Source organism: Sphaerodactylus townsendi, linkage group LG04 (assembly GCF_021028975.2).
Source record: "Sphaerodactylus townsendi isolate TG3544 linkage group LG04, MPM_Stown_v2.3, whole genome shotgun sequence".
NCBI classification, from domain to species: Eukaryota; Metazoa; Chordata; class Lepidosauria; order Squamata; family Sphaerodactylidae; genus Sphaerodactylus; species Sphaerodactylus townsendi.
This window is the reverse complement of record NC_059428.1, coordinates 84,321,404-84,338,407: the sequence shown is the minus strand read 5'-3', so window position 1 is coordinate 84,338,407 and position 17,004 is coordinate 84,321,404. Positions and strand designations below refer to the sequence as shown.

Below are 17,004 nucleotides of genomic sequence, written 5' to 3'. Positions count from 1 at the left end.
CTGTAGTTTATGGCAATTTATTCCAGGCATTTCTTATTATTACTTGTCTTTTTAATTTCTGTAGTCCAGTTTTTATATGTCTTATGTCATGTCTTACATTATTTCATTATATTGTTTTCTAGCTTTGGATTTCAGTCTTATTGCAATGTTTATTATAACTGATAACGTTCATGTTGCATTGCTAAATTTTGTGATCTTCCTTAAGTTTTAGTAAGAAAAGTGGGCTATGCAAAAAATAAATAAATAGTAACAAATTCAGGAGATTTTCAAACTGGAAGAATAACTCTCAAATACTAATGAGTTGTTCCCTTGAATCTCACATATCTATGAGTATCTAATTGTGTAATCAATGACACATTCTTACTCATTCTTATAATTTCCCCACCTGTTTGTATCTTTTTACACAGGTGGGGGGGATGGGGAGACTTCCATCACTTAATTTTCTTTTTTCATATATGTAGACAGCCCAGGCAAGGGATCCAAGAAGTATCACATTTGTCACAACAGTTAATTTTCTCATTAGGACATGAGACCTAAAGAGAGAACGTTAAGGTGCACAAAATACATAGAGTTCAATAGAGTTTTTATTGAGGTACTCAAAATGGAAAAGTTCGAGAAACATTCTGAATAGGGTGCTGTGTTTCTTAGGCAGCATCATTTATGGCATTCTTGATATTCACACTATACATCATCTCATGCAACCTGCCAATTAGAAACAAAATATGTTTCTTCTTGTTATTCTGTTTTGTAAGGAAGGGGTCTGGGGTGATACTTTTAAAAGGAACTTGGATGTTTTGCCATTTGTTTTCAAAAAAACCAGTGTTGTATAAGTGCTGGATGCTTTTTAGATAGAAAGGAGAGGAAGAGTGTGGCTGCAATGTGTTAGCTTGTTAAACTTGGCCAGAATCTAAAGGCAGAAACATGCCCAACTCTGGGGAATCTCACTTTTAGAACCATTTATCCACTTTCCCTGACTTGCCTTTTCACTGCAATCCATATCCTTTTTTCTGACCTTTTATTTTGCACAAAAGAATATACCTCAAAAAGCTCTCTGGGACTGTCAGCAGCAGTTCTCTGTTAATCATCCAGACTCTGTACTGTGATGCTGAAGATATTGTCAGGTGAACAGTGCTTTCTTGTATGTTTTGTATCAGTACATACTAGCTTTATTACAGATGCATGGCTGGGCGTGCAATTTACACTTCTGATGTTTGCATAACTGACAATGCATTCTGTATTGCAGACAAGTGTAAATCGTGACACCAGTGCCTCTGCTGAGCCACTCTAGAATAGTAACATATCATTCATTTCTTTTTAACCAGAACTTATTTCACAGGAGAGGTTTTTTCAGTAGTGGTTATATTGTTGGTTCAACTATTGTTCAATTTTTATTTACAACAGAGATTTCAAATAGCTCAGGCCAATCCTCTTTTCCACTCTTGTAAATCAGGGTTTCTCTTTCGCATCAGGTACAGATTGTATCATTATTTTGATCATAGTGGGATTGGTGAGTTCAGATGTTTAGAATCCTCAGTTCATATCCAAACAAAAGAATCACAGTTTGACGGGAAGCCCTGATCCAGACATCACACTGAAGGAGACTTTACTCAATTTGTTGTTTTTAAACTGGTATGACAATGCCCAGATGTCCGTAAATCTTTCTTCCCTACCCTTTATATGTGTTGGGGAAACTGAATGAGTGAGTGATTTGCCAATGACTGGGCTTTGTTTTGAAGCAAACCTTAATTTATTATAACATCCTGATGTATTCATCTGTTGAAGTACATTCTTCATTTAGACTTTATGTATCTGTAATGGCCTCATACTGGATGTAGATTGTGCTTTTTTGATCTGACTTGACGATACCTATAATAATAAAGGTCATTATGCAGGGGAAGGCAATGGCAAACTACCCCATTAGTCTCTTGGCTTGGAAGCCCTTCTGGGTTGCCATTAATCGGCTGTGACTTGATGGCACTTTATATGTATAATAATAATATAAGTATGACACATATTTTAGACAATAACATAAACTGCAACACAAAACAAAGGTAAGTTTTTGTTATAACTCCTATTATTAGAATACGTGACAAATACTGGAAAGAAACATAAAAATCAGTACTTGTCTGAAAAATTTTCTTTTTCAGCTTTTTGTCTCAACCCTAAACTACATAAAGTTTAGAAATTACATCCTTTATCTTTATGTTATCTTGCTATGTTATGTTATCTTGCTAAACAATAATTAGTTTCCTGCTTCCCAAACCCCTATTATATGGAAAAGAATTTCCATGGTAATTTAATTTTCCTCCGTATCCCTTTCCATATATTGTGTTCTCTTTCTAGCCTCCTGCAGCCCCCATTTCCATGATCACTTAAATTTTCCCCTGTATGCTTTTCCCCACATTGTGTCCTTTTTCTGACCTCCTGGCAGCTCCCGTATGCTTTTCTCTTTTGCTGCTTCTTTCTCTTCTTCTTCCTTACCAACCAATCTTTCTTTTATCTATCTCCTTTCAGGTTTATTTAATATTTATTCACTTCATTTATCCCCATCTTTCTCCCTATTGTGGATCCAAAGTAGCTTACATTATTCTTCTCTCCTGTATTTTATTTATATCAGGTAGATTATCAAGTAGATTAGATTAGGCCGAGAAAAAGTGACTGATCCAACAAGCTTCTGTGGCAGAGTGGGGATTTGAACCTAAGTCTCTTAGGAAGGCAGGCAATTTATTGGTCTAACAGGGGTCTGCAACCCGCAGCTCTGGAGCCGCATGCGACTCTTTCGTCCTTGTACTGTGGCTCCGCGTGGCTTGGGTCCTCTCAGCCTCCTTTGGAGAGTCGCCCTAAGGGTTAATGGGAAAGAGTCCCCATTCCTAGAGAGGCACAGCCCAAGACAGCTATCCCAAGCCACTTCCGGCTTCCCTGTCCCAGTTGCCTGGTTGGCTGATGCCGGTGATGACGGCGCGGGGTGGGGTGGAGCACCGCTGGTGGATCCTCTTGAACAGGTGAGCGGTGAAGGGCGGGAAACAGGAGAGAGTTGCAGGAGCGCAGATTTTCAGCGCAATCCTAACCTCAATCCGCCCCCTTGAATGGGGGGGTCAGGGGTCGACCCTACTTTGGGTGGCCTCATTTCCCCCTCCCCGGGTCCTTCTCTGGGGGCAGGACCCCATTGGAGACCCCAGCAGCACCACCTTGTGTTGCAGACTCCCCAGCAGCCCCGCTAAGCTCCAGGGGCTTTCCTGGTGGATGGCAGCCTGGCTGAGTCCAGGTGAGAAAGACAATGTCAGGTTTTAAAGGAGTTATTACCTGCAGCCCTGCAAGGTTGCACTCATCAGGGCTGTTTGATGGGGAGGTGGGGGTTGGTGGGAATTGTTTGCTTCTGCATTGCCAAGGTGGGCAGGAGCACATGGGGGAAACCTTGCACATGGATCTTGGAAGGTTTACTTCAGAGTAAGCCAGTGGAGGGTAAGCTTGTAGATCGTGGAAGGGAGGAAGGCTGGGATCATTCTCAGCCATGATTGTCACGGGTTTGCCAACTCCCGGCAGGTAATTCCCAGGACATTTGGGGGTAGATTCTCAGAAGCTGTAGCTTTTGGGACCAGAGTGGGGGCCATGCTCAGTGAGGAATATGGCTGTCGAGTCCACCCTCCATGGCAGACATGGAAGTCTGTTATTATTTTTTAAGAGTTCAAAATGTTCAAAATGTGTTCTTTACATAAATAAATTATAATTTTCTCTGTAGCACTTCATGGATTTCATAAGCAACACACTATAATTATTTATACAAAGCGTAAAGGTAATACACACACACACACACACACACACACAGAGTTATCTTCATTTTAAATATCAAAAAGTATTTGCGGCTCCAAGTGTTTTCTTTTCCGTGGAAAATGGGACCAAATGGCTCTTTGGGTATTAAAGGTTGCCGACCCCTGGTCTAACCATTCCACCACAGTGGTTTTCAGCTTTCCTTGGCAGACTCTCCCCTCCCCTTGGCAGACTCTCCCTGGGAAAATCTGGTTAAGGTACAAAAGTCATGTGGTAAGTGAGTTGTGTAGGATCCAGTAAGAGTGAGTTGCTAAGTGAGTTGTGTAGGGAACAGTTCCAGACCTGGCCAAGTTGCACAAGTTGAATGGAGGTTTAAAGGCTGGCAATGCTGTTGTGGTCCCTAGTAATACCCACAGTGGTTACTGATGTCTTATGTATATCAATAAGCTATTCCTGACTTTATAAACTTTGTCTCCTATGTCTTGTTGGACTTTATAAACTTTCTCTCCTATATTTTTCATTCTTTCTTTATATAAGGAAGAGGAAATTATACTGTAGCTTTCTAGCGCTTCAAAAAAAATTTCATTTGTGGCATGTTTGCTGAAAACTTTTTCACATAGTGAATTATTTCTCCCTACCATGCTCCTTCCTACATATTTTGATTACTCTAGCTGTTTTGTATTAGTCATCCACAAGCAAATCCCATCATGGAATTCAGTGGCTATGCATAAGTTCTTAGCCCTAAGTCAGTGGAGTCTACAAACATCAGACATTCAAATTGTTACTGAAAATAATCTGATGAAGAAAATAATCTGATGAAGGAAAAAAATTATGCTCAGAAACAATTAGAAACTTATACTCAGAAATAAATAGTTAAAATTGCTATAGTAATTTCATGTTCACTGTTTATTTCTATCAGGCACAATCAACCAAGCATTTCTGTTATGCAACATTTACTCTACACAAGCTGCTTTACAAAGGCGGGGAGAGAGGGAAGTATAACAATAGTGTTTGGATTATATTTATTGTCTTTATGATTCTACAGCCAAATTACTTTCTTTGACTGGTGTATGTGGAAAGAAGGCTTGTATGTAGCAAGAACCCTCTACCTGCCAACTGTCCCAATTCTGTTGGACAACTTTGAATCTGTCCTGATTTAAAGAAGAAGCTATTTAGTTGCTACATACTTTACATTCCAATGGCAGTTAAGGCTGAAGTCCATAGAACAGGTCTCTCAAGGGAATGCCGTAATCACTGACCCCCTAGAGGCAATCAAATCAACTCTATAAAATGTATTCCTTAAAATGTAGCTGCTGATTTTTCTCTCCTCAAAACCTTAATGTTAAATGAAAATTAAATCCTTTTAATATGCATTACTTCCCTCTACCTTTCCTAGTACACTGAATCTGAAGAATAGCCAAGTAAGTTCCAACTGAAATTGTATTTATTTATTTACTTTAATTATGCCCAATGGGGACCAAAAGTGACTTTCATAATTCTCCTCTCCTTGATTTGTAAACTTACAACAACTCTGTGAGATAGGTTAGGCTGAGAGGGTCCGCAAGGTCCCCAGCAAGCAAGCAAAGTGGCTATTTGAACTAGAGTTTTCTCGGTCCTAGAGTGACAGGCTAATCACTATTCTGTACTGACAGGAGTGGAGAATGGAAGGCAGGCAATTTTTTTGGAAATAGTTGGTTCGGTCTTCTACCTACATTTTCAATTAATGGTTAAGATGCATAACTTAAAAATAGATACTAAATTTCCTACTGTGCTAGTAATTTTTTCCAAACCACCACACATTTTTTATTTTATTAAATTTGCATGGGGCGTACTGGTTGAAGAGAAGGAAGAAAACCAGATGGACAGTTGTGTATGTATGGAAGTGACTGTGACTCTGTCCCTGTGATGGAATTGAGGACGTTATGTATGCTGAGAGATAGAGTGCTTGCCTTTTTAAGAAGGGGGAGAGGCAAGGTTGGCAGATGAGTTTTTGTGCAAAGTTGGTAGAAGACAAAAATGAAATCAAAATAGCTGGTGAACAATACATGTGTCTTCTAATTAATGTTTGGTAATGGAGGATTAGCACTTACGTTTTAGACAGTGGTACTGAAACTTAAATCTGTATAGGTGATATTGCTGTCACTCCAAACTCTACTTCTTAATTCTGAGTATTTAACTAAGGCAATGCTAACCCGCTGCCCTTGCCTTCACCCTAACCCTAACTTATTACTTTTATTTAATTTATTCAGTCATAAATGGTGCCCAAAATTGTAATAAAACCCTGTAACGTGAAACTGACCTGCGCCCCAGAACTCCACTTAATACTAAGGAAAGCCTGAGCCCCTGCCCATGCCTTAACCCCTAACCGTAACCAATTTTGTTGTTTAATTTATTTTTTGTTACAATTTTGGGAACAATTTATGACTGAATAAATTAAATAGAAATAATAAGTTCAAGTTAGGTTTAGGACAAGGACAGGGGTTCCGCTTGCTTTAATGTTATATTGAGTTATAGGATGCACTCCAAGAATAGGGTTGTGGTCAGTTTCAGGTTTCACGATTTTGCCGTAACCCTTGCCCTTGCTTGAAGCCCAACCCTAACTTATGATTTTTATTTAATTTATTCAGTCAAAAATTGTTCGGAAAAAAGGAAAGAACCCGAAACCTAAAACTGACCATTGTGCTAATATTTAACTCCGCCCTAGAACTCCATGTAACACTAAGGCAAGCCTGAGCCCCTGTCCTTGCCCTAAACCTAACCCTAACTTATGGTTTCAATATAATTTATTCAGTCATAAATTGTTCCCAAAATTGTAACAAAACCCTGAAACGTGAAACTAACCATAGCCCAATTCTCCGACTATGCCCTAGAACTCCAAGTAACACGAAGGCAAGCCTAAGCCCCTGTCCTTGCCTTAAACCTAACACTTATAATGGCATTATAATGGTGTGACAATTGCGTGAATACGGCATAACAATACGGCGTAACAAAATTACAAAAACTTGAAACCTAAAAGTGACCATAGCCCTCTTCTTGGACTGTGCCCTAGAACTCAACGCAACACTAAGGCAAGCCTGAGTCGCTGCCCTTGCCTTAACCCTAACCCTAACTTATTATTTTTATTCAGTCATAAATTGTTCTCAAAATTGTAAGAAAACCCTGAAACGTGAAACTGACCATAGCCCTATTCTCTGACTACGCCCTAGAACTCCACGTAATAGTAAGCCAGGCCTGAGCCTCTGTCCTTGCCTTATGATGGCGTTACAATGGCGTTACAACGGCGTTACAACGGAGTTACAAGCCTGAACCGTTGCCCTTGCCTTAATCAAAAATTGTCACAAACCCCCAAAACCATAAACTGACCTAAGCCCTTTTTTTGGATTGCACCCTAGAACTTTACATAACACTAAGGCAGTGCTGACCCACTGCCCTTGCCTTTACCATAACCCTAACTTATTATTTTTATTTAATTTATTCAGTCATAAATTGTTTCCAAAATTGTAACAAAACCCCGAAACGTGAAACTGACCATAGCCCTATTCTCTGACTGCGCCCTAGAACTCGACAAACCACTAAGGCAAGCCTGAGCCCCTGTCCTTGCCTTAACCCTAACACTTACAACGGTGTTACAATGGCGTTACAATGGCATTGTAACGGCATTGTAACGGCATCATAATGGCGTAACAACAGTGTTACAACGCCGTTACAACGCCGTTACAATGGCATTACAACGGCGTTACAATGGCATTATAACGGCATAGCAACAGAGTTACAAAAATTCGAAACCTAAAACGGACCATAGCCCTATTCTCGGGCTGTGCCCCAGAACACAATGTAACACTAAGGCAAGCCTGAACCACTGCCCTTGCCTTAACCCTAACCCTAACTTACTATTTTTATTTAATTTATTCAGTCATAAATTGTTCCCAAAATTGTATCAAAACCCCGAAACGTGAAACTGACCATAGCCCTATTCTCTGAGTACGACCTAGAACTCCACGAACCACTAAGGCAAGCCTGAGCCCCTGTCCTTGCCTTTACCCTAACTCTTATTACGGCGTTACAACAGCATTATAATGGAGTTACAATGGCGTTACAACAGCGTTATAACTGTGTTACAACTGTGTTACAACGGCATTAAAATGGTGTTACAATGGCATTGCAACGGCGTAGCAACAGCGTAGCAATGGAGTTATAAAAAATTCGAAACCTAAAACGGACCATAGCCCTATTCTTGGGCTGTGCCCTAGAACACAACGTAACACTAAGGCAAGCCTGAGCACCTTTCCTTTCCTTGCTCTAACTCTGTACGACTTGAAACGCTAAGATAACGTATACAATGAAGTAGCAACGGCATAGCAAATGGCTTAAAGAAATTTGGGAGCGTTACAAAAATTCGAAACCTAAAACGGACCATAGCCCTATTCTCGGGCTGTGCCCTAGAACACAACGTCACACTAAGGCAAGCCTGAACCGCTTTCCTTGCCTAAACCCTAACCCTTACTTATTATTTTTATTTAATTTATTCAGTCATACATCGTTCCCAAAATTGTAACATAATCCCGAAACGAAAACTGACCATAGCCTTATTCTCTGACTATGCCCTAGAACTCCATGAACCACTAAGGCAAGCCTGAGCCCCTGGCCTTGCCTTAACCCTAACACTTATAATGGTGTTACAACGGCGTTACAATGGCATTACAACAGCGTTACAACAGCATTACAACAGCGTTATAACTGTGTTACAACGGCGTTACCACGGTGTTACACCAGAGTTACAAAAATTCAAACCTAAAACGGAACATAGCCCTATTCTCAGACTGTGCCCTAGAACTCAATGTAACACTAAGGCAAGCCTGAACCGCTGCCCTTGTCTTAACCCTAACCTGACCTTATTATTTTTATTTAATTTATTCAGTCATAAATTGTTCCCAAAGTTGTAACAAAACCCCGAAACGTGAAACTGACCATAGCCCTATTCTCTGAGTACGACCTAGAACTCCACGAACCACAAAGGCAAGCCTGAACCACTGCCCTTGCCTTAACCCTAACCCTAACGGCATTGTAACAGCGTTACAACGGCATAGCAACGACGTTACAACGGCGTAGCAACAGCGTAGCAACGGAGTTACAAAAATTCGAAACCTAAAACGGACCATAGCCCTATTCTCAGGCTGTGCCGTAGAACACAACGTAACAATAAGGCAAGCCTGAGCCCCTTTCCTTGCCTTAACCCTAACACTTAAAACGGGGTTACAACAGCATTATAACTGTGTTACAACTGTGTTACAACGGCGTTACATTGTAACAGCGTTATAACGGAGTTATAACAGAGTTACAACGGCGTTATAATGGTGTTACAACAGCGTTACAACGGCATTATAACTGTGTTACAACGGCGTTACAACAGCGTTACAACGGTGTTACAATGGCGTTACAATGGCGTTACCACGGCATTGCAACGGCGTAGCAACAGCGTAGCAATGGAGTTATAAAAATTCGAAACCTAAAACGGACCATAGCCCTATTCTCGGGCTGTGCCCTAGAACACAACGTAACACTAAGGCAAGCCTGAGCCCCTTTCCTTGCCTTAACCCTAACACTTAAAACAGTGTTACAACAGTGTTGTAACGGCGTTACAACATTATAGCAATGGCATTACAATGGCGTAGCAACGGAGTTACAAAAATTTGAAACCTAAAACGGACCATAGCCCTATTCTCAGGCTGTGCCGTAGAACACAACGTAACACTAAGGCAAGCCTGAGCCCCTTTCCTTTCCTTAACCCTAACACTTAAAACGGCATTACAATGGTGTTACAACAGCGTAGCAACGGCATAGCTACGGCGTGGCAACGGCGTGGCAATGGCGTAGCAACGGAGTTACAAAAATTCAAAACCTAAAACGGACCATAGACCTATTCTCGGGCTGTGCCATAGAACACAACGTCACACTAAAGCAAGCCTGAGCCCCTGTCCTTGCCTTAACCCTAACACTTATAACGCTGTTGCAACTGTGTTACGACGGTGTTACAACTGCGTTATAATGGCGTAGCAACGGATTTACAAAAATTCAAAACCTAAAACTGACCATAGCCCTATTCTCAGACTGTGCCCTAAAACTCAACGTAACACTAAGGCAAGCCTGAACCGCTGCCCTTGCCTTAACCCTAACTTATTATTTTTATTTAATTTATTCAGTCATAAATTGTTCCCAAAATTGTAACATAATCCCGAAACGAAAACTGACCATAGTCTTATTCTCTGACTACGCCCTAGAACTCCACGAACCACTAAGGCAAGCCTGAGCCCCTGTCCTTTCCTTAACCCTAACACATATAACGCTGTTACAACAGCATTGTAACAGCGTTACAACGGCATTACAACGGCGTTACAACGGCGTTACAACGACGTTTCAATAGCATTACAACTGCGTTACAACTGTGTTATAACAGCGTAGCAACGGAGTTACAAAAATTCGAAACCTAAAACTGACCATAGCCCTATTCTCGGACTGAGCCCTAGAACTCAACGTAACAATAAGGCAAGCCTGAACTGCTTCCCTTGCATTAACCCTAACTTATTATTTTTACTTAATTTATTCAGTCATAAATTTTTCCCAAAATTGTAAGAAAACCCTGAAACGTGAAACTGGCCATAGCCCTATTCTCTGAGTATGCCCTAGAACTCCATGAACCACTGAGGCAAGCCTGAGCCCCTGTCCTTGCCTTAACCCTAACACTTATAACGCTGTTACAACGGTGTTGTAACGGCATTACAACGGTGTTCCAACGGCGTTACAATGGTGTTACAACTGCGTTACAACGGCGTAGCAACAGATTTACAAAAATTCGAAACCTAAAACTGACCATAGCCCTATTCTCGGACTGTGCCCTAGAACTCAACATAACAATAAGGCAAGCCTGAACCACTGCCCTTGCCTTAACCCTAACTTATTATTTTTATTTAATTTATTCAGTCATAAATTGTTCCCAAAATTGTAACAAAACCCTTAAATGTGAAACTGACCATAGCCCTATTCTCTGAGTACGACCTAGAACTCCACGAAACACTAAGGCAAGCCTGAACCGCTGCCCTTGCCTTAACCCTAATACTTATAACGGTGTTACAACGGCGTTACAATGGCATTACAACAGCGTTATAACGGCGTAGCAATGGATTTACAAAAATTCGAAACCACCAAAAATTCGAACCACTAAGGCATGCTTGAGCTCCTGTCCTTGCCTTAACCCTAACACTTATAATGGTATTACAACAGCGTTACAACGGCGTTATAATGGCATTACAACGGCATTATAACTGTGTTACAACGGCGTTACAACGGCATAGCCACGGCGTAGCCACGGAGTTACAAAAATTCGAAACCTAAAACTGACCATAGCCCTATTCTCGGACTGTGCCCTAGAACTCAACATAACAATAAGGCAAGCCTGAACCACTGCCCTTGCCTTAACCCTAACCCTAATTTATTATTTTTATTTAATTTATTCAGTCATAAATTGTTCCCAAAATTGTAACAAAACCCTGAAAGGTGAAACTGTCCATAGCCCTATTCTCTGACTATGCCCTAGAACTATTTTAACCACTAAGGCAAGCCTGAGCCCCAGTCCTTGCCTTAACCCTAACACTCATAACGGTGTTATAACGGCGTTACAACGGCTTTATAACTGCGTAGCAATGGCGTAGCAATGGAGTTACAAAAACAATGGTGTTATAACGTTGTTATAACGGCGTAACAACGGAGTTACAAAAACTTGAAACCTGAAACTGACCATAGCCGTATTTTCTGACTGTGCCCTAGAACTCAACGTAACACTAAGACAAGCCTGAACCGCTGCCCTTGCCTTAACCTTAACCCTAACTTAATATTTTTATTTAATTTATTCAGTTATAAATTGTTCCCAAAATTGTAACAAAAACCCGAAATGTGAAACTGACCGTAGCCTCATTCTCAGACTGCACCCTCGAACTCAAAGTAACACTAAGGCATGCCTGAGCCCCTGCCTTGCCTTAATCCTAACCCTAACTTATTATTTTTATTTAATTTATTTAGTCATAAATTGTTCCCAAAATTGTAACAAAAACCCAAAACCTAAAACTGACCTTAGTCCTATTTTCAGACTGCGCCCTAGAACTCCACGTAACACTAAGACAATGCTGACCTGCTGCCTTTGCCTTAGCCCTAACCCTAACTTATTATTTTTATTTAATTTATTCAGTCATAAATTGTTCTCAGAATTGTAAGAAAAACTCGAAACCTAAAACTGACCATACCCCATTCTCAGACTGCGCCCAGAACTCTACATAACATTAAGGCAATGCTGTCCCGCTGCCCTTGCCTTAACCCTAACCCTAATTTATTATTTTTATTTAATTTATTCAGTCAAAAATTGTTCCCCAAAAAAGGAAAGAACCCAAAAACTAAAACTAACCATTGCGCTAATATTGTACTCTGCCCTACAACTCAACGTAACACTAAGGCAAGCCTGAGCCGCTCCCCTTGCCTTCACCCTAACCCTTAAAAGGGCGTTACAATGATGTTGTAACGGCGTTGTAATGGCGTTGTAATGGGTTTGCAACAGCGTTAAAACAGCATTACAATGGCGTTACAAAAACCTGAAACATAAAACTGACCATAGCCCTATTCTCGGACTGTGCCCTAGAACTCAACGTAACACTAAGGCAAGCCTGAACCGCTGCCCTTGTCTTAACCCTAACCCTAACTTATTATTTTTATTTAATTAATTCAGTCATAAATTGTAACAAAACCTAACAAAATTGTAACAAAAACCCCAAAATGTGAAACTGTCCATAGCCCATTCTCGGACTGCTCCCTAGAACTCTACATAACACTAGGTCAAAAAGTAAAACTTCTTAGTGGTAAAGGCAACAGAGAACCATTCTTATTTATTGTTGTTTCTGCTAATTCCTCATTTTGAATTTTCTGACTGATCTTGGTGTTACTGTAACCCATGTGCAAAATGGAGCTAATGCCTTCTGAACAGTATAAATGCAATCTAATGCATATGTTTATTATGTATTTGAATAATCTTGTAACCTGTGGCTTGCCTCTGAAGCCGCCTGCTTCATTCACTTTGAGTACCTGATTTCTTCTTAAGGATCTGGCTTGTACTGACCCCAATGTTATCCACTAGACCTCCTCCTGAGGCTGGCAGACTAACAGCCCAATTCAGAGCAGGCTGGCAGACAGGGGCGGCACTACTCCAGTGCTGCCCCACCCTCTCCAAAAAGCTTTCTCATGGTGTGAGTAAGCCCAAAAAAGAAAAACCTTTCCAAAAATCACCCATAGGAGATAACAGAGATATGCCACAAAAAAGTGGTGTATCTCCAATGCCAGCTCTGCCGGTGCACAGGGGCTGGGTGAGCAGTGGAAATTAAGGTTGGCTGCACCCCCCTTCCCTTTCCCCAGCAACACTGGTCTCCAAGTAAGTTGCCCTTCCACCGGTGCACAAGGTTGTGCCTGCTGCAGAGAGGGGTGCATCCCCCATTCTTGATTGGGCTGCCCACCATCTGAAATGAACTCATTTTCATCTACAAAATGCTAGAGACTATGGAACCCTAGGAAAAAAAGATTCTGTATACTTAACACATAGACCCTTCTTTTTGTTTGTTTCCCTTAGGGATCCCATTCATACAGGGGGGCAAGTCTTCCAGTGGCAGAATTATTTTGGGTTTTTTTACTTTGAAGTGAATGGTAATTATTTACTTCAATGGGAGAAAGGTACTTCCATGGTCTCTCTAATGTAGGGGAAGAGAAAAACTACTATTAATACTCAAGTCTTTGAAAAATCAAACTTGATCTTGTCTGTAAAGCCCTGTCCTGTTTCTTGGTCATCCTAACAACTGATGAAATGTTAGGAACTGACTTTTATATAGATTATTCTTATTTATGTATTTATTATTTGTATATTGCTACAGATGGAGCAAGAATCTGAGACCGAATTACATTTGCTAACCACCAGAACTTCATCGCAGGGAGAAGAAAGCAGCCCAGTAAAAAAGGTAAAGCTGTTCTTCCTCAACTAAGGTTGATTTGCTTCCCATTATAAAGTAGTGTTTAGATAGGTCTGCCTCGTTTTCTCCTGAAGGTTTTGACACAAAAATGGACTTCAGGGATGTTCTGTATGATTTTTTGCACAGATGTAGTCAATGATTTCTGTAGCACCATTTGGATTTCAGATGCTTTACATTCTGGGTATAACTTGTTTTCACAGAAAACCTGAAATATAGATTTTGTGATTGTAGAGAATAATGACTGTATTCACGAGGAGTCCCAAAACATAGTGGATATTCTCTCTTCCCAGAGATTTTTTTTGTCCCTGTAGACCAGAGCATGAAGGCCAAAACAAAGAATCTTTCCTGGTATAAACCATGAACACCTAGTGCTTACTGATATCTCCTACCATATACTAATGGGTATAGACCTCCTTATTTAACCCTTAGTTGTTGTGGTTGTTATTTATTTATTTATATTTATAGGCCGCCTCACCCCCGAAGGGCTCAAGGCGGTTCACAGGTATGGCAATATCCAATACCGCAGCATATAAAACATAGATTAACCCCATTAAACAAACAATAATACAGCAGCAAGTACTTTAAAATGAATAAAACAAAAATAAGAAGATAAAAACATAAGAAGAACAGTGCCCGATCCAAAAGGCCGGGAGGGGAAAGGCAGGACCCAAAACGGAATCACGGCCCTGCCAGAATGGAAAATGGCAGCCTCATTGGGGGGCAATAAATCCATGGCCAGCCCCACCAAAGGCCTGGTGGAACAGCTCCGTCTTACAGGCCCTGTGGAACTCACCAAGGTCCCGCAGGGCCTGGACAGCTGGAAGAAGAGCGTTCCACCAGGCAGAGGCCAGAGCCATAAAAGCCCTGGCCCGGGTTGCGGCCAGCCGCATCATTGAAGGGCTGGGGGTCTGCAGCAGATTTGCTGCTGCCGAACGCAGCAGCCTATTTGGGGCATAAGGGGTGATGCGGTCCTGCAGATATGAGGGCCCCATGCCGCGTAAGGCCTTAAAGGTCAAAACCAACACCTTGAAAACGATCCGGAACTCCACTGGGAGCCAGTGCAAGCGGCGAAGCACGAGGGTGATATAGTCTACATAGCCACCACCCGTCAAAAGCTGAGCCACTGCATTCTGGACCAGTTTCAACTTCTGGATCAGTCGCAAGGGAAGGTCCACGTAAAGCAAGTTACAGTAATCCAACCTCGAGGTGACCGTCGCATGGATCACAGTGGCCAGATCCGACTGGGAGAAATAGGGGGCCAGCCACCGAGCCTGGCGAAAATGGAAAAACGCAACATGGGCAACATGGGCCACCTGGCCCTCCATAGATAAAGAGGATTCCAGGCGGACCCCCAGGCTTCAGGCCTGCGACGTCGGGGCCAGCATGACCCCGTCCAAAACAGGTGGCTGGAAATCCCCTGGTCTCTCCCCCCGGCCTAACCAGAGGACCTCTGTCTTTGTTGGATTAAGTTTTAACCTGCTCTGCCTCAACCAAGCAGCAACCAACTCCAAACAATGCTATAGAGCTACAGGAGCAGAGGCCACCTCCCTCCATCAACAGAATGAGCTGGGTGTCATCTGCATATTGGTGACAACTAGCCCCAAACTCCACACCAGCTGAACAAGGGGTCGCATGTAGATATTAAATAAGAGCGGGGAGAGCAAGGCCCCCTGCAGGACCCCACAACTAAGTGGGGCCCTACGAGAGGCCTGATCCCCACACCATACCTGCTGACCCCCCCCCCTGGAGAAACAAGCCAATCCACTGAAGGACAGTGCCCCTCACCCCAGATGCAGCCAGGCGGTGGATAAAAAGATCGTGATCGACCATATCAAACGCTGCAGTCAGGTCAAGTAACACTAGCAGCACTGATCCGCCTTGATCAAGCTGCATGCGGAGTGTATCTGTGATGGCAATGAGAACGGTCTCCGTCACATACTCAGCACGGAAACCAGACTGGAAGGGATAGAGCACTGATGCATCCTCCAGGAAGTCCTGAAGCTGCTCCAACACCACTCTCTCAATTACCTTCCCCAGAAACAAAATGTTCGAAATGGGGCGATAATTGGCCAGATCACCAGGATCTAAGGATGGTCTTAGATCATCACCTCCTTAGACACCGCCTCCTTCAACCCACCTGGAAACACTCCTTGCTCAAGGGAGCCGTTGACTATATTCTACAGGTGGGATCGTAACTCCTCCTGGCAGGCTTTAATCAGCCAGGGGTGGCACGGATCCAGAGGGCAGGTAGTAGGTCTAACAGCAGCCAGGAACCTGTCAACATCGGACTCGCAGAGCAGGGAAAACTGGTCTAAAGTAAGACCCAAAGACGGCGAAGGAGCCTCGAGTTCTCTAACTGTATCAAATGTGGCTGGAAGGTCCTGACGGAGTAGCATGACTTTGTCTGCAAAAAAGCTCTGAAATGCCTCACAGCCAATAGCCAATTGAGAATTTGTGGAACCCTCTACTAACGAAGTGAGGGACTGAACAATCCGAAAAAGTTGTGCCAGGCGAGAGCTAGCAGACACGAGAGAGGACGAGAAATAGGCCTTCTTCGCCCTCTTCGTCGCCAACTCTTAGGCTTTCATAAACATCCTATAAGTTGTTCGCGCTACTTCACCACGAGACTTCCTCCACGCTCGCTCTAGCCGCCTGAGTTCTCACTTCATTTGGCATAGCTCCTCAGTGTACCAAGAAGCTTGCCGTAAACGGGGACGCAGAGGGCGCTTGGGAGCAATCATCTCAATGGCATCGGAAAGTCTGGCATTCCAGTCTATCACCTGCTCATCGAGGGTGCCAGGGGGCTCAGGATCCCACAGAGCATTCAGGAAACCAATTGGTTCCATAAGTCTCCGCAGGTGGACATAAATAGGTCCGTCGCCTAGATAGGGTTGGCGCGGGAGGTCCATCCGGACCTTCAAGGCAAAAATGATCGGACCATGGCACTCTACTAATAGAGGATACGACCATATCCACTCCTGACCCAAAAATCAGATCCAGAGTGTGACCAGCCTCATGGGTGGCACCAGAATTTAATAGGGAGAGTCCTAACGTCGCCATGGATGACACTAGATCCACTGCCGCTGAACACGAGGCGGCGTCCACATGGACGTTGAAGTCCCCCAAAACAATCAGTCGAGGGAATCGCAATGCCCACTCAGCCACTGCCTCCAGCAGCTGT

At 42.6% G+C, this 17,004-nt stretch overlaps 1 protein-coding gene across 1 annotated transcript in view; it reads left to right on the top strand.

Annotated features, from left to right (window-relative positions):
• Positions 1-17,004, top strand: part of LOC125431828 (ralBP1-associated Eps domain-containing protein 2-like) — a 47,472-nt gene that overhangs the window by 13,905 nt on the left and 16,563 nt on the right. Inside the window, exon 3 of the mRNA XM_048494980.1 lies at positions 13,728-13,811. Coding sequence (XP_048350937.1) covers positions 13,728-13,811 — 84 coding nt within the window. The remainder of the gene's footprint in view (positions 1-13,727; positions 13,812-17,004) is intronic.